The sequence below is a fragment of the Ammodytes marinus genome (genome assembly GCF_949987685.1).
Source record: "Ammodytes marinus genome assembly, chromosome: 18".
In the NCBI taxonomy this organism is placed as follows: domain Eukaryota; kingdom Metazoa; phylum Chordata; class Actinopteri; order Uranoscopiformes; family Ammodytidae; genus Ammodytes; species Ammodytes marinus.
The window spans coordinates 9,400,547-9,417,811 of record NC_137222.1 but is presented as its reverse complement, the minus strand read 5'-3'; the positions used below and the strand labels follow the sequence as shown (position 1 = coordinate 9,417,811).

The 17,265-nt window shown below is 41.5% G+C and overlaps 1 protein-coding gene across 6 annotated transcripts in view; it reads left to right on the top strand.

Moving 5' to 3' along the window:
- Nucleotides 1-17,265, top strand: part of nup214 (nucleoporin 214) — a 31,118-nt gene that overhangs the window by 10,014 nt on the left and 3,839 nt on the right. The window contains exons 12-33 of one of the 6 annotated variants that reach the window (XM_080046195.1): nucleotides 1,315-1,762; nucleotides 1,852-1,988; nucleotides 2,081-2,169; nucleotides 2,610-2,687; nucleotides 2,910-3,059; nucleotides 3,560-3,718; nucleotides 3,836-3,939; nucleotides 4,048-4,230; nucleotides 4,502-4,590; nucleotides 4,690-4,773; nucleotides 5,308-5,625; nucleotides 6,293-6,460; nucleotides 6,869-6,977; nucleotides 9,979-10,042; nucleotides 10,709-10,778; nucleotides 10,973-11,054; nucleotides 11,550-11,602; nucleotides 11,695-13,239; nucleotides 14,693-14,760; nucleotides 14,873-15,047; nucleotides 15,176-15,328; nucleotides 16,619-16,790. In XM_080046195.1, coding sequence (XP_079902321.1) covers nucleotides 1,315-1,762; nucleotides 1,852-1,988; nucleotides 2,081-2,169; nucleotides 2,610-2,687; nucleotides 2,910-3,059; nucleotides 3,560-3,718; nucleotides 3,836-3,939; nucleotides 4,048-4,230; nucleotides 4,502-4,590; nucleotides 4,690-4,773; nucleotides 5,308-5,625; nucleotides 6,293-6,460; nucleotides 6,869-6,977; nucleotides 9,979-10,042; nucleotides 10,709-10,778; nucleotides 10,973-11,054; nucleotides 11,550-11,602; nucleotides 11,695-13,239; nucleotides 14,693-14,760; nucleotides 14,873-15,047; nucleotides 15,176-15,328; nucleotides 16,619-16,790 — 4,498 coding nt within the window. Of the gene's footprint in view, nucleotides 1-1,314; nucleotides 1,763-1,851; nucleotides 1,989-2,080; nucleotides 2,170-2,609; nucleotides 2,688-2,909; nucleotides 3,060-3,559; nucleotides 3,940-4,047; nucleotides 4,231-4,501; nucleotides 4,591-4,686; nucleotides 4,774-5,307; nucleotides 5,626-6,292; nucleotides 6,461-6,868; nucleotides 6,978-9,978; nucleotides 10,043-10,708; nucleotides 10,779-10,972; nucleotides 11,055-11,549; nucleotides 11,603-11,694; nucleotides 13,240-14,692; nucleotides 14,761-14,872; nucleotides 15,048-15,175; nucleotides 15,329-16,618; nucleotides 16,791-17,265 lie in introns of all 6 variants that reach the window. The other 5 variants (XM_080046196.1, XM_080046194.1, XM_080046192.1 and 2 more) reach the window with 5 other exon arrangements.

Below are 17,265 nucleotides of genomic sequence, written 5' to 3'. Positions count from 1 at the left end.
AGTTATTTTGCATCGCCCTGTGAGTAAGTGCATGGAGTTGCCCGATCTCTATAAATTATAATTTATGCACGTTACTAAACGGTAGGGCTGGCCCGAATTATTCGAATACTCGTTCGGAAAATTAGTATTCGTAGCTTAAAATAGTATTTGGAGCTTTGTTTTTTTTTTGTTTTTTTTTTTATATATATATATTTTTTTTTGTTCTTTTTTTTTTTGCAAGAAGCTAGTACTGCAATATAATGTCATCAAATAATTTTATATTTGGATATAAAAGTTAGTAATATTGTAGTAGTAGTATTGCTCATTTAGGAGGATATTACATCACTAAGTGTCATAGCGCATCCATTACTTCACCTCCGAGCGCGTGAATCTTCAACAAAATATGCAGATACTGTCAAAATCGGTTCCAGGGAGTATATAGGGATTATTAACGTTTTTAAAAAAAAAATGTTTTTTTAAATTTTTTAATATATATATATATTTTTTTTTGATGGTGTGTTTTTCTGGAACGAATATTCGAATATTCGCTCGGAAAAACCAACGAATATTCGAAGCCTGAAAAATGGCATTCGGGCCAGCCCTACTAAACGGCCGCGATTCGCCGGTTGCAACAGCTGTTTAGCGTGTCATCACGAGCCGAATATTGCTATTGTTCTTTTCCTGGGATCTGTATGCTGCTGTGAATGTCAAAGAAGGAAATAAACATAAGATAAATCCTTACTCCTCCTCTCATCGTCTCATGCTTCACAGTCTGACGTTTTTGGCCTTAAGTGGTGTTTTAGCCGACACCCCTGAAGTGAATCCAGTGATATAGCAGATCAGTACGGTAGATTCAGCAGTTTCCTCTACTACTTTTGTTGAGAACAAAATACTAGGCTACTGGAAGTGCAGGATAAAAAAATACTTGAAGTGCAGGATAAACCTCTTGCTGTCTGTTGATGTGCAATACATATTGAAGGTTATAGCCTACAAGTAGGCCTACCTGTCTGTTCTACTCATTTCAACTGACTTGTGAAAACTGCTCAGAAAGATCAAATTTTTTGGACATATAGCAACTTTTTTTTTTACAGTAGGCTAACGCAAATAGTTACTTTCCCTAGTAACTAGTTACTTCTATTATAAAGTAATTCAGTTACTAACTCAGTTACTTTTTGGAACAAGTAGTGAGTAACTATAACTAATTACATTTTTAAAGTAACGTTCCCAACAGTGCTCATACAGTTGCTTTTAGAATTAGCTCTCTTAGCTTGTAGACTAAATTTGCCCCTTGTGTGAATAGAGCAAATGAAAGCAAATTTATTTTTCTGTTCACAGGTTCTTTGGCCCAACCACCTAAGATTGCTGCCCCCATTCCATCTGCCCCAGCAACATTTCCCAACATCAATCTTACTGCACCACCTCCATACACTCCTCCACCTCCTGCTTTCTCTTCCTCCGTCGCCCCGTTCAGCATGGCCCCCGCAGCTCCTGCCACATCGTCGGCGTCATCGGCGGGCTTCTCTTTCTCTGTCCCGACTACATGCTCCACCACCTCAGCCCCTTTAGCTTTCCCTCTCGCCGGGTCCACACCTTTTGGCTTAGGATCCTCAAACTTCTCCTTTGCCTCCAAACCTCCCTCTGACACTCCCTCATCAGCGTCAGCTTTTTCTTTCGCCCCTTCCATCAAACCAGCAGTGGCCTCGCCAGCTCCAACTCCGACACCCCCACCCCAGAGCGTTGCCGCTGCCTCCCCGCCAACGGTGAAACTGAATCTTAATGAGAGGTAAGTCTTCTTTTATTTTGTGATAAGGTATTCTGACTGATATTCATACACACAAAAAGACTCAAACAATGTGTCTACTCTTTCCCAAGGTTCTCAGCATTGGAAGCCCCAGCATCAGCCCCACAGTCTTTCTCTTTTAATTCCCCACAGCCCAAAACGGTTGCATCCAGTTCCAGTAGTTTTATCGCCCCTCCATTCTCGGCCCCAAAGCCGCAAGCTGTAATGAGTAAGAAAATCCAGTATTTCTTTCTTTGCACTTGAGTGTAATCTAAAGTGTGCATTGCTTGGGTTGTGATTCTATTGTTGTTTGTGTTGCAGCCCCAGTGCGTCCAGTTCAAACCAGCACACCACCCATAGTTGTCCAGAAACCTGCTCCTGCTGCCCAGAGCAGTGTACAAACTCCACAGGTCCTGTCTGTTTTATTATTAAGGATTGATTTTGTTTATATTTTAACTTAACGTCTTTTACAGAGTATTTTGTTATTTGGCCTAAAAATATGTCTAAACGGTGTAATCCAAGCTTTATCATTTGCCCCAGATATATACTATAACGGCTTGGTTTGTAGGCACTGGCAGTAAACTGATTTAATTACTTCATCAAGCGCATTAGGGGAATAAATAAAATATGTTGTATATTTGCCTGGGAACAGAATGGTAGATGTAACAATGTCAGTTAAAGTGCAACTGCTCTAGAACTGTCCTGGAAACAGTTGCTATTAGCAACAGAATGTCCAACTGAAACCAACTTTTTTTCTAACTTTATTATTATATGTTGAGTGTGCATGTTTGTGTGTGTTTTTTACTGACTTAGTACTTTATTTGATGTATATTACAACTTCTCGATACAGGCAGCTGTTAGGGCCTTGGAGAAGCAGCTACAGCAGAAGAAAGACTCTGATCCCATTATGGCTGGTATATTGGAGGAGGTGAGACATGTCGTCCAATCACTTTTAATTGATCAACTTGTTGGTCAACATTGCTGATTTAGTTTTATCACAATTTTTTTAAACTTACTACAAAAACTTATGAAGGACTTTACATACAATTGTAGTGAAGGATTTACAAATAGCTGGTGCAAATAGCCCATGTTTTTTTCTTATTGTTTTATAACTGAGCTTTTTTCTCTTAAATTTTCTTCTCGTCATCAGATCGCACACTTCCAGAAGGAGTTAGATGACCTTAAGGCACGAAGCACAAGGGCTGACTTCAAGGTTGGTGCCAATGAAGAGATGAAGGAGTTAAGGAAGGAGTCGGAGGACCTCCATATTTTCACCTTGGAGATCAAGGAAACTACAGAGGTAAAACCATGGTTAAAAACCAAAACAAGTGCAGATATTGTTTCGGGCTGACCCAAATCCCTGTTAGCAAAATCCCACTTCAACCAGCTGCCTCCTAGTGGTCTTAGAATAACAGAGTCACTGTCATAAATATACAGCGCTATGTGTGTAACAGCCCTCATACTATTTTATTCGTCATAAGTAAATAATGACTTCTATCATAGTCTGAATATATCATATACATTTAAAAAAAAAAAAGTCTTATATATATTTCCCATAAATAAAGTTCAGCTGCACAAAAAAGCAAAAGATTTCCCTTTATTTCTAATCAATGGGTTGCCAAAATGTTAGTAGTGTTTGTATTAGCAGAATACAAGTGTGACCTTAGTCCAAAGCTACATATATTTTTAGTGGTTTTGTTAGTTGTGTTAAGTTTTCACACACGGTGTGGTCTCCTAGTTAAATCAAACTTAATATTAGTTGACCATCCTCTTCAAACCTTTTCTTTTTCTTGTTTGCAGTCTCTCCACGGGGACATTGGCACGCTGAAGACCACCTTGCTGGAGGGCTTTGCTGGGGCAGAAGAAGCCAAGGCCCAGAGTGAGCTGGGCAGAGACAGAAATTACAGGCAGCTGCTGTACAAAAAACCTCTGGACCCACGCAGCGAGGAACAACTGAAGGTGAACAGTAGAGGACAGATGGATGACTCAAACAATGCTTGCTTGAGTAGATGCTTTTCGGCAAAGACTTTTGCTACCTACATACTCATTTCATATTGTCAATTTTCCTTTCTTCAGGAGATTCGCAGGCTGTACCAGTATGTTACGTTTGCTGTGGAAGATGTCAATGACGTTTTGGATGTGGAATGGGAGAAACACCTGGAGAGGAAGAAAAAACAAAAGTAAGCATTCAAAATGTTTAATATTTGATATTAATATTAAATAAATTTAATAGTTGAGTGCAAAAATTAGCATAATTTATTATTATGATTTAATTCTCTTCTTCACAGGAACATGGTCGTGCCAGGGCGTGAGGGTCTTTTCACTACACTGGCCAACAACCTATACATTATCAACCAGCAGAAGAACAGATTGGATCAGCTGGTTAAGGAACTCACTTCACTGCGCCTCTACAACAAGACTACCACTCCAACTATAAAACACACTACAGCTACAGCAGCAGCAGCCGCGGGGTAGGAGCTGGCAAAGAACCAGGAGTAGGAATGTTGGAATGTAGAAATGCGAAACTCTCTGGGATTAAATTGTAGTTTTAAAACTGAATAAATGTAACTTGTTTTTTTTGTTTTTCTGAAAGGATGACCTCATAGCAAACAATATAATCACCATAGTCCATAAATAACTAAACATTGCTCTCATTTCTGTCAGTGTAGCAGCCTTTGTTTATAACTAGGATGTCAGCATGCAAGAAGCTATTCTAAAAGTTGTTTCTGTGTTTTATGGCAGTTTGGAAAGCGAGATTGAGAGTTTAAGGAACACACTGGTGAAAGCCAAGCTAGACACCAGCCTTCCTAAGGACAAAGCCAAATCTCCAGGTATCAATCTTTATATATAGCTTTTTGTATGTGAAAATAACAAAGGATATCACATTTCTAGATTTCAACATTAATTAACTATAGATGTTTTTCCAGCAGTCAAGATATCGCCAGTGAAACAGTCCCAGCTGCGTAACTTCCTGTCAAAGGGACAGATGCCCCCTGTCCGCTCAACTGCACCAGGTACGCATATCCTGCTCAAACTAATTTAACAAGGGTTACAATATTATCCGGAAGCGGGAATCTTTATTCGCTTTTCTTCGGTATATTTATTTTTACTGACTAGAACAATTTGTGGTTGCATGATGGCTCCAATAATAGAAAAATGTCTACATGAAATCAATGTTTGAATAAATATTAACTTAAATAGGGTTGTTCACCACAAAGTGTCTTTTATTATGAAATAGATGTGGCCTGTGAAATTATAAACAGGTCCGTCCAGTGCCATTGCTGTTTTAGGGATAAAGAGATTAAAAATAATTATCTTGGACCGAGTTTCAAATTCATTTTAATCAGTAATTATACCACAACTTCAAATACCATGTCAAAATTCATGGTTTGTGGAACTGTTATGTGAGAATTATGTTAAATATATATGATGATAACAGTGAATGAAAATGTAATATTACCATGATCACTATAAAAAATATAATGACAATAATGCGGCTATACCACTGTTTTTGCTGACCTACAGTTTCTTCGTCTATTCCCTTGTAGCCAACCTGTCTCGCTCAGCCTTCCTCTCACCTAAATACTACGAGGACTTGGACGATGTGAGCTCCACGTCGTCCCTGTCTCAGTCCCTGGAGCCAAACCCGGCTCACTTAGAGCTGGAGGAAGAGGAGGAGGAGGAACTACAGTTGGCGCCCCTTCCCATGACTGTCCTCTCTCCAGCATTGTCCACCCCGCGACACCCCACAGTGGTGAGGACGCCCTCTATCCAGCCAGGCTTCGGGGCCATCCAGTCCACCCCTTTAACCAAACTTCACCAAGTACAGGGCATGGGCTTTGGACTCAGCCCCATTGCCAGCCCTGGTGAGTAACCCAGTGAACTACTGCCATAGAGTTCGTCAAAGATGTTGCAGCAGCCACTAATGTTATAACGGCTGATGACGTAATAATTTTTCAGTTTTTAATATAATAAAAACTAGTAATGTATTAACTTGCCAATGAATAACATTTCTGAACCAATAACCTATTCACTTTTTGCCCATAAAGTTATTACATAACAACTTGGTTGCAAAAGTAAGGGTAAATTTCATGGAAGTGTGATACTTTGTAGTAAATAAATCAAACTTAATTAAAGTGATATATGTATATTATTACATTATCCAGTTATTACATTTTTAAATGCCAATCATGTGGCCTAACAACCAGCCAATGATGCAATAACTTTTTACACTATGGGACAAGAGTTACGTTATTGGTCTAAAAGTATTATTACATTATTGGTGAGTTACGGCATTAATGGCTTTTAACACATTAAAAGTGGAAAAATCATTAGATTATTGCCAGTTAATAAATTATCAACTGTTTTAACATTATTGGCTGCTACAGATGTGATGCAAAATGAATTTGTTTGACATATAAAGCCCTGAGATGACTGCCTTTTTAAAAGTCACATGTGACACAGATTGCAGTTGCAAAACACAAGTAGAGATGCTTTGTTTCATCAATGTTGCTCACTAAATTGATATTTCAGTTCCAACCAATAAGATCAACCTCTGTGGAGCAGATAGCACTGCTCTTGCCACAAAGACAGTCAAACATGGAGCCCCACCAACTGAGAGGACCACCCCTGTCAATATCAGCGCCCAGCAGGCTGCAGCCACTGCTGCTCTACGCAGGCAGATGGCCAATCAGAAGACGGGTAAGAAAGGCAGTCACCAGCCTTTGACTGCAATTGAAAATAATGATTTATTTGTTTATTTTTAAATGGTCCTGAAGTTCTGTCATTATGGGCTACACTCTATTTAAGAAGCTGTTTCCATAATATTGAATTGCCATGCCCACTGTAATTCACCAGGGGGAGACACAGACTTCCAGGCCGAATAATGTGAAACCGTTAGCTCCATGTCCCATCTTGCCAGAGACTCACTTACCAAACTGTTCATTATTTTCAGTAGGATTCAAACCATTCTTGAATCGCCATGGAAACATTCAATTCAGTTCATTACAACTATCTGCCATGTTCTTTTTTCCATTTAAAACATTGTTTGTGTGTGTATGTACGTCTATGTCTGTGAATCTCTCACACATGTGTTTGTGTGCGTTGAAGGCATCGTCAGTACTTTGACAGAGTCCACACTGAAGACTGTTACTCAGGTGATAAATGTCCAGGACCTCAAGGAGAGAGGGCCTCCTGTGCAGGTGTCCAATATCATCAGGTAAATATCAAACAAGATTTATGTTATGTCATGGAATTTCCTGAAGTGAGTGACAGTTTTTGTGTAAAGTGAGGGGAGGGCGAGGCGGAAAAAAGCCATAATATTCCCGGTTTTCACTGGCAGTGTAAAAGGGGCTTGTGACACTGGCCCTCATTTATCAATTTTGCGTGGAAACTGGTGCAGATTCTGGCGCAAATACCTCCCTACGCCAGGTGTCGCGTGGGATTTATCAAACAGGCGTATCTCGCCAATCTCAGCGTACGCCAGGCCATTATTGATAAATGCGGCGGATGAAAACTAGCGTATCACGCCCCTATATTTTCTCAGTTTAGAGGCCTCGCCCAGAGGTTTTACGACATGGATATGCGCAATACGGCACTTCCCTGAAGTAGAAATTGACAGAATAACAGCGAAAGTAGAAAAAAAAAGAGTTTCATTTCGGAGCATTAGCCTACAAGCAGCATCAAAGAACGACAGAAGGCAGCAGTTAGGAAGGAAATAACTGCTGCGGTCAACAGCGTTGGTGTTGACTCAAAATCGCCACTAAAAAAAGCGTGTTGCTGTTCTGAAATGCAACCAACTGGTGGTGCGGGGCTGCGGGCATAATATAAGTGGTGGAGTAGAAAAAGACGCACCAACTGTCCGATAATGGTCCCCATAAAATAAATACACGTCTGCAGAGATTTGAATGATTAGAATGTATTGGCCCTTTTAGATAGCACTATTCAAAAGGGTTTTAAAAACTAAAAATAACACATTTAGCGTTTTACTGTATGACAGCATGCGCTTGGCACGAGTGGTCAGCTGCACAAGCCTACCCGGCAGCGATCAGCTGTGAGAGCGCCCACCGTCCTGCTCCACCAGCAGATAGGAACAACGTGCCGGTTAACGGTGGAAATAAATCGCTCGCTTTAGCATTAATGACACATTAAAAGAGGAACTAACATCTACAAAGTGCGTCAAATAAATAAAATGTTAAGCTGAATGTTGTGCCGTGTATTTTTTTGTATCATAAAGAGCAGTGTAGGCCTACTACATATTTAATACTGTGGCTAACATTTTGAGTGAATGCAGCCCCCGTGCCTCAGTGTCCCCCCAGCTGCTCCAAGACGGAGACAACTGCCCTTACGCAGTCCCATGCAGCCCTCCTAAGTGGCCGGTGTGTGCACTATTGAATCAGCTCTCCTACTCAGTTGCACACCATAAGCTGCTCATTTTTAAGTGATTAATATCTTTATTTCGGTCTGAGCAAACACTGCATTTGTATTATCTTATAATAATTGTCCAACAAAGTCATCGGCTACCCGGCACAGCCTGCACTGCGAGTCCATGCTGTTTTCAAATTTGCGTATACGAGCTGAGAGCTGGCGTGGGATTTGAGCGTACCCTACGCTCACGTCCATATTGATAAATGCCGAGATTTGCGTGGAAATGTACGTACACCCATTTTTCTGGTCTACGCAAGAATGATAAATGAGGGCCAATGTGATTATCTTATCCATCTGGTCCGTCCTATGTATGTATTTCCTGGTGTTAAGCACGTTAGGTAATATTTATGGTGTTAAATTATGCCTGTGTCCACTTGGATCTATTTCTGATGCAGTGAGTAGACAGTCTGTCACTATGAGTCCTCAAGGGGGTCCAGTGTTTGTTTTGAGTGTGTGTCCTCGGTATAGATTTATCAGGCCACTGACTCTGGCTAATCTTAGCCAGTGCACGCACACGACTGGCAGAGGCCAACAGTGAGGACGTCTCACATTCACATCGCAGCTTGTTTACTTGAGCATTACTTCTCTTCAATATTCTCATTAATCATTTTTCTAATTTCGTCTTACCTTCTCAATTATCGGATGTAGAAATTGTGTCTTCATATCCTGCCTTATTTTGTGCATGGCAAACACACACAATAACCTTTATATTTTTGCCGCTTAATTTAAAAACCAATATGCTGAAGAAAATAGTTTTTACGCCTAGACTGCGCTATATGTGCCCTGTATATTTTCCTGACATTATCTTCTTTACTTCCATTTCTCTGTGTTATTCATTTGGCTCTTTATTCAGTCCAGCAATCACGCTGTTTTGTTTAGCCATGCACTTTTCTGTTTCTGCCTCACTGGGCTGCACTCCACTTTTGCGCTTGATATGTCAGCAGGCTGTTCGCTCCTTAGGGCTTTTCGCAAATAAAGACGGCTCACAATAACAAACAAGCAAAGCCAGGCATTATGAGAGGAAGATGAATAGGAAAGTGGTCTTTTCAAAATACCTTTCCTATGACAAACAGTAAAAGCTGAATCCCACCAGCTGCCTGTCCGGTCCTTCTCTGCTCCACCACGGCAGCGGAGCTGAGAGATTTCACTTAAGTCAGTGTTTTAGCTTCCACTTGTTCCGCTGTGCTCTCTCTCTCTGCTCCGTTGCGGCTCCTGCGGCCCAGTGCCAAATGCAAACAAATACGCACAGCTTCTATTTTTGCCGAATACCGGAGCTCGGCGCATCAATTTAGCACAGAACAGATCGAGAGAGGAACACAGACGCAGACAAAACAATAAAACATCCGGTACATTTTCAGAATAAGACACTCCGTGTTCACTGCAGGTATCAATCTCAACAGAGCAAAATCGATGCCTTGCCGCAACACAACTTATGCACAGCACAGCCAGTGAAATCCAGGGGTATTGGTTCACACATATTCTCAAATGATTCCAAGGTCAATTATAGAAGCAATATTTATAATTTAATTTACCGGAACAACATTTTCAAAACAAGTAGATATAGTTACATCTGTCATTAGTTTATAAGTTTACTGTCAACCAAGCAACCAGTATGAAGATTGTGCAACAATATGGTTAACTACAGAGATGACAAACAGATATTAAATATTTGTCAACTCAGTTCAAATTTAAGGCTGTGGACATCTTATTACAAAAAAGTACAAGATCTTTGTATTTTTAGAAATAAAAGAAATGCCTGAAAACCTTCTCCTCTACTTTGCTTTCTTCCTCAGCTCATCAGTTCCAGATCCAGCAACTCAGGCCTTTTCAACAGTTTCTTCCAACCAAGCCAAGCGAGTGAGTGCTGGATCTTTCAATAACTCGCCAAGATGACATTCATCTTTTCATGTATTTGTTCACCCACACAGCTAAATCGCTGTATACTGTAAAATTTTCTTCTTGAATAAATGTTTAATATACATTTGGCTCAGCTTGCTTATCTTTCAAGTAGAACTGCATGGTGCCGCAACAAATACATTTTGTTCAATGCATTTTTTATCAATGTACATGCTATTACTGAAATGCAGTTCAGCGACGAGTTCTTCTCCTCGCAACTTTAACAAAACATTCAACTTGCGAAAATTCACATGTTACTGACAGTTTTGTGTGTGAAGACAGACCATTAACTGCATGGATGAGAAATGTCCCAGCTCCTTCCCATGTGGATGTTACAAGTTGCAGTTGGGTGAAATGGGATCTCCTCGCACAAATCTTCGTCACTGTCCAGGCCAATTTTATGAGCCAAACATACCGACACCCAGCCACTTTTTGGGTGTCTTTTTCTTTACATCTTTCTTAAGATGGTTTATCGAACCATGTAATCTTATCGGTGTGTTCAAAGAAATCTCCTAAATATATATATATATTTTTTTTTTAAATCTCATACATATAAAGGATGCAAAGCCTTTTTCTGTGTTAAGTCTTTTGTATAATGAAGCTACATATTTAAAACTGTCTGTGCAGAATCCTACCCAAGGTATACAGAAGATGTCCACTGAAGGTACAACCCCACCACCGGGAAACTTTATGTTTGGTAAGCACTGGTTAAATATATGTGCATATATACATTTCTCTTACCTCTATTGCCCAGATTTGCCTTTTGCAGTCTAGAACATTGCCTGTGATACTTGACCATAGATACGCCAAATCCATACATTTCATTTTGCCAGATGATACCTTTTTATATAATAGATTTTGACTGACTTCATAAATGTCTGTGTCCTTCAGGTCAATCCAAAGCTGATGTTACTGTGGCTCCTGCTAGTTCAGCAGAACAAAGCAGCAGCAAAGGTTTCTCATTCGCATCAGGGTGAGTAGGCCTATGAAAATAATCTGAAATATAAAGAGAGCCTGATCATTTTATAACAATCAGGATTTATTTTCTAAAAGACAGTTACATTTTTAATGTCAAGGACATTTTTGAGTATTCATACATCAGAATATTTTTGACAATGAATGTAATGTTTTTATCAATTCATGGAAATGTTCACTTGACCCGCTTTTAGATAATAAATATACAGTAGGAGCAATATCATGGGTCATTTAATTTTTTCAAATCAGTATGGTTGAGGTTTGATTTATGAATGTGTCCCTCTGCCCCTGACTCCTAATCTAACGGCAAAGGTGAGGGATGTATAGATGTAGGAGAACTGTTGCCTACAGCTCCCTATTACTCTGATTCTCCAGTTGTTTTGATCAAATGATACCCTGCCCCCATATGCTGTATCACTAGGACATTTCTCACATTACGGATCCCAAAGCTTCATCACTGTTGTTTCATTGTAACTCATATTTTCTGTTGCAGGTCTTCGGGCTTCAGTTTTGCTGCGGTTACACCGGCCGCTGCAATGTCACAAGGTAAAACAATACAACGACTTGGTGTATCATTTTTCGGATGATGTCCAACATACATGCCGTCATCATTTTGTTTTCTCTCATTGTGTCTACAGGGAAGGATGTGAATAAATTTGCGTTTGGTGCAAATGGCAAGATGATGTTTGGCCAGTCTGGAGAGGAGCCATTCTCCATCCCCACCCCTAAGTCCCCCTCCCCTGCTTTTGGCACTGGGTCACCCACGCCGCCTCCAAACACATCTGGAGACAAACCCACTTCCACCTCGATGGCCTTCGGAGTAGAGCCACAGCCCCCTAAGACGGTTGGAGGAGAAACTCTTGGCAGTTTTTCTGGACTACGTGTGGGCCAAGGAGAAGAAGCTAAAGATGCAGCCACCAAAACCACTGCTGCCTCGTTTGCCTTTGGAGAACCTGGACTTGGTATGGGCACAGGAGCAGCTCAGTTTAGCTTCGGTACTCTCTTAAAACCTGCAGAAGATTCTACAGTAGCAGACTTGTCTAAGGGAGCGGCGTCGGGCAGTTTGTTCAAGCCTCCCGAGTCAACCCCCAAGCTGGCCTTCTCTGTTCCCCAACCTAGCTCAATTACCTCACAACCATCTTTGTCATTCAGTAGTCTTCTTACAGCCGCGGAGTCTTCGGAGGAACCCAAAGCTCTCCCTCCACCTTCAGAACCCACTCCGCCCCCTGAAAAAGAACCTGACACCGACCTAGCCGTTGAGAGTCCTAGTCCTGTAGAAACACCTGAGCCTGCAGCAAATGTAGCCCCCACAGAAACCACGGCAACAGTTCCTACACCAACACAAACACCCACACCTCCCCCAGTAACAGTAACCCCTACCCTAGACCCTCCCTCCTCCATCGCCCCACCAATCGAAGCAGCCCCTGTTACGCCAGCCAGTGCAGCTCCGACGATAGAAGCTGCCCCAGACAGCACCACCGCTACCCCTGAATCTGTGCCCACTTCAGCTGCTGAAGAACCTGTCGCCCAGGTAGCTCCAGCAGCATTCCAGGTGCCCAGTTCTGACAAACCAGGTTCCATTTTTACTCAGCCTGCCCCGGCAATAACAGACAGTAGTTCGATTGAAATTATACCAGTCATCAGCACAGTTTCCCCCGAAGCCACCCCTACTGTTGACAGTACAACAACAACTACTGCTGCTTCTAGCACTGTGTTTGGGCAACCTGCTGCGGCACCTCCAGCTTCATCAGCAGCACCCTCTGCCCCCTCGACACCTTCAGCCACAGCTACCACAGACTTTGGCTCAGCTGGCTTTGGTGCGGCACACCAAACTGAAACTGGTTTTGGAACATCCCTATTTGGCCAGGTGGGTGGCTTTGGTCAGCCTGCCAGCAACACGGGATCAGCCGGTGGATTTTCTTTCGGACAATCAGCGTTTGGAGCAAGTCCTAACACTGCGACTACTGGAGGAGGACTTTTCGGCGCTGCTACTGCTACCAATGCCAGCTCCTTCTCCTTTGGCACAAGCAGTGCCAACACAGCCAGCAGCACAGGCTCTGGGCTGTTTGGACAAAGCACAGCACCAGGATTCGGCCAGAGCTCCGGATTTGGACAAGGGGCTGCGTTTGGGAGTAACACCACCACATCCTCATCTACAGGATTCGGCTTTGGACAGCCCTCGGGTGAGTGTGAGTCTGCACTAGATTACTTACTGGTTCGCTGGCAAAATACGGGTAAGAATTGAATGTGGATAATGTGTCTGTGGATAATGGTCTTATCGCTATACGAGCAAGAGATTTGTTAAGATTATGGATATCCCGATTACATTTTTCCTAAATTGCGACCCTGGGGTAATTGACATTGGGTATCTGCCTGGAACATTTTCGAAAAGATACTTTATATTTACTTGGACCTTGTTTTTTATGAGCTACATGATCCAACAACTTGAGGTTCTAGTTCAAAACTATTAGCTTTGTGAGCTTACATTATAGATATGATATACACATAGAAGTTTAACTGGGAGAATGTGAACAGAAATTACTATGACACAATTAAATGGAGATAGTTTGATTGAGAAACACTCCTTACGATTGTATAGGGGTGTCAGAGTGGATTACAGACACCACCTTTATGGTTATGCAGGCTAAAAAGGAAAAGCTGCTAAACTGGTCTTTGCTAATTACCATTAGCATTGCAGCTTCATTATACGTTTATTGCATGCAAACTAAGTAATTGGAAAACTCTTTATGTATTTGTAAATGAGAAAATGACACTTCCTGATATCAAAGTAATGAGGTATACAAGGTTCTCAATTTCAAACCAGTCAGCCGTGAAAAACAAGTTTGCCAGAGATGTGGCTGTCACTCAAAGCGTTGTTATATTTATTTCATCAGAGCTACGCAGCTACAAACAGTCAGATGGTGTCTGACAATGTTTACGCTTACAACTTCTGACGTTCCCTTACATTGTTATGTCCGTGAGGGAAGTAAAGGCTGTGTGAAAATATCAACCCAGTCAGACAGCTGTCAAATGTGACACTTCTTTTGCTGGAAAGGCAATCATCTTGCAGGAGAGAAGACACACTTGTATGTAGGGATGGGATGTATAATTATTATGATATCGGACAGTATCGGCAGATATCCAGAACCCAGATATCGGAATCGGATCGTAGTGAAAAAGAATGGATCGATGTATCTCGAGTTGTATGTAGTATACTGTAGAGCTGCACAATTAATCATATAAAAAAAATTAGAATCATGATTCAAATATCTATGCGTGATTCACATTTAAGGGAGAATCGGGCAGCCCTAGTTTTACTGCCAGCCTGAATGGGTTGGAGATGAGATTTGGGGCGGTGATTCGGTCTGAGTGACATTTGAGGGGAGTTGTCCCATTCCCAAAGATTCTTTAAATTCTCGGTGCAGTATGGGAATGTCTGTGTCTCTGTGGACAGCTGATGCTAATTTATCAGCTCAGCAGTTAGATGCAGCTTGTCACTCCTGTCTACTGAGTTTAAAGGGGCTCTGAGTTTCCGTAGTCAGCTTAATCTGTTAAAGGACACTTGGGGAGGAAAGAGAATCTAAAAAGACTAGACTTTGTGCAATGACCAATTTTTTTCTTTCCTTCTTATTACAGCTTTCGGCGTCTCTTCCGCCACGCCTGTGTTTGGCCAACAAGCCAGCACTGGGAGTGTATTTGGACAGGTACCACCCACTGTTTGATTGATAAAGCAAAGCTGTACATAGTATTGTCTTGAGAAAACAAAATTCCCATTCTTCTGGAGACATTGTATAACTGAAATTTTACTGACAACAGCAGCCAGCGTCTGGGGGCGGTCTGTTTGGTTCAGGTCCAGCCAATCCGGCGGGCTCAGCTGGTGGTGGTGGGTTCTTCGGTGGCCTCGGGGGCAAGCCGAGTGAAGAAGCCGCCAACAAGAACCCATTCGGTGCGGCGCCTGCCACCGGGGGGTTCGGGCAGTCTACTCAACCAGGTATGCTAGGGAATTATCTAAAAAAAAAATAAGATTTGTGATTTTTTGTTTTTATTTTTTTTATTCTAACCTATGTTCACTTACTGTTGTGGAGTGACCTTTACCATATTTGCCTATTTCTTCTCTAGGTGCAACCGGTCTGTTTGGGAATACCGGTGCCAAGACTTTTGGTTTTGGACAGGCTTCCTTCGGTGATCAGAAAGCTGGCGGAACCTTCACCGCTAATGCAGGGACTGTAGCATCCCAGGGATTTGGCTCCTTTGCTTCTCCAACAAAACCAGGTTTATTGCTATATTGCTTTTTTATTCAGCATTCACTCTCTCATCCTCAAGTTGCTCTCGTCCACTCTAGGACAGTGATGCTTGCTTGTTCTTACAGTAACCATTGTATTAGATAATAAATCTACACTTAATGCATTTCATTATTCCACGCTCACACACTGTTACCGGATAGGGCATTGCATTAGTAATGTTTGATCTTCTCTGTTCTTTAACACTTTCAGGTCTGGCTTAGGGGCTCTGGTTAAGGCGATGTGTGAGGTTCTGTGATAGTGGGGTGGCTGTGATAGAATCCTTGTGCGCCGATACATAATCACATTGTATACAGCAGCCGACTCTTCACAAAGCTCTCTCCTTTATCATTTGAGCTACAGCAAATGCCCTTATCTCCTCGCCCCAGCAGAACAGAAAGTACTGTAGTCATGCTTCATCACTGCAAAGATGTGATGTATTTATTTTAATATTAGATGCAAATTTCATACACTTAAGAGTGTTATCCATTTAAGACACAATATTTTGGGAAACAACAAACACTCAAATTAAGAGATCTATGTCTTGTATATTCAACATATTACAAGTAGTTGAACTTAAAGATGTAAATTGACCTTTTTTCTTTTCCTCCCTAGTTACCAGTCGTTGTTGTGGTAGTAGTGGTCATTCTAGCTTTCCCTTAGATCCACTGGGATTTTGCTACCCACTCAGCACACTAATGCCCTATCACTGGCCTGAGTACAGGGAATTTAATATTGTCACATTAGCTCAATCAATTATTTACTGGGGCATGCTGGTATCCAGGCTGTAATTTCAGTACCCCCTCCTCAGCTGCCAGTCCTACCTCTGAGGCTTTGAGTTGCTGTGAAGTGTTCATCCTTTCAATAAGTGTGTTGTTAATGTATTGTATGCAATTAGACACAAACACAGTTACTGACTTTAAAAAAAAAATGCAATTGGAAAATTATTCTCTTTTATTTGGAAATGTGATTTAAAAGAAAAAAAAATCTGAGGGAAAAAAAGCTGTTGTACAGCATATACTCTTAAGGTAGCGTCATCCCTGACTTAGACCACATGTAAACTGTACTGGATGTGAAGTCATATTTACACAGGAGTCGACGCAAAATTGGAGAAAAATATCCTTCACATGGGTGGAATACTCAATGCAAAATAGCAATCGTTCACCATCCTTCAGAAGAAACAGCAGACCTTTATTATCTTCTCTTTGTAGAAACGGTGCTGAGGATCATGTTAAGTCCCTGTATATGTTCTAAAGAACCTTTTCTATTTCCACCTGTTCAGGTGGTTTTGGCAGTGCTCCAGTGTTTGGGAGTCCCCCCGCCTTTGGCAGTTCCCCAGGATTTGGTAGTAATGCCGCATTTGGCGCAACCGCTTCCTTCAGTAACAACATGCCCACCTCAGCTGGTAAAGTGTTTGGAGAGGGAACTGCAGCTTCCAACATGGGAGGATTTGGGTAAGAAACTGAATTATGTTCTGTGTGTTAAGTTTTGCTACAAAACATGTCTATTTTGTTTTATTTATTACCATTTCTTAAGATCCTATCTAACATAGTACAAAAGTGCAGTGTCAATAGCCAAAAGCTGTGAATTGGGGTTTGGCAAAAGTATCAATGCATCTGGATTTATCATGTTTTCTAATAGTAAAACTCAAACAAATTCACTTCTTGTTCTAATTTAATTAAAGACAACCTATTTAGCATAATCCCTCAATCCCTCTACGGTGCTGAAACCCAAAAAACTTCCACTGATGTCTTATTAGACGTAGTTTAACATTGTAACACATTAAACCAACAGTTCACTTTTGGTTGTAACATTGTTGCAGCCACTGACCATTTGCTAATGTCAGAGGCACCAGGCTATTTGTGTAATACAGAGGAGGCGGGCGGGGTGGAGCAGCAGGATTTTGCCTGAGGCGTGGAGATGTTTTTT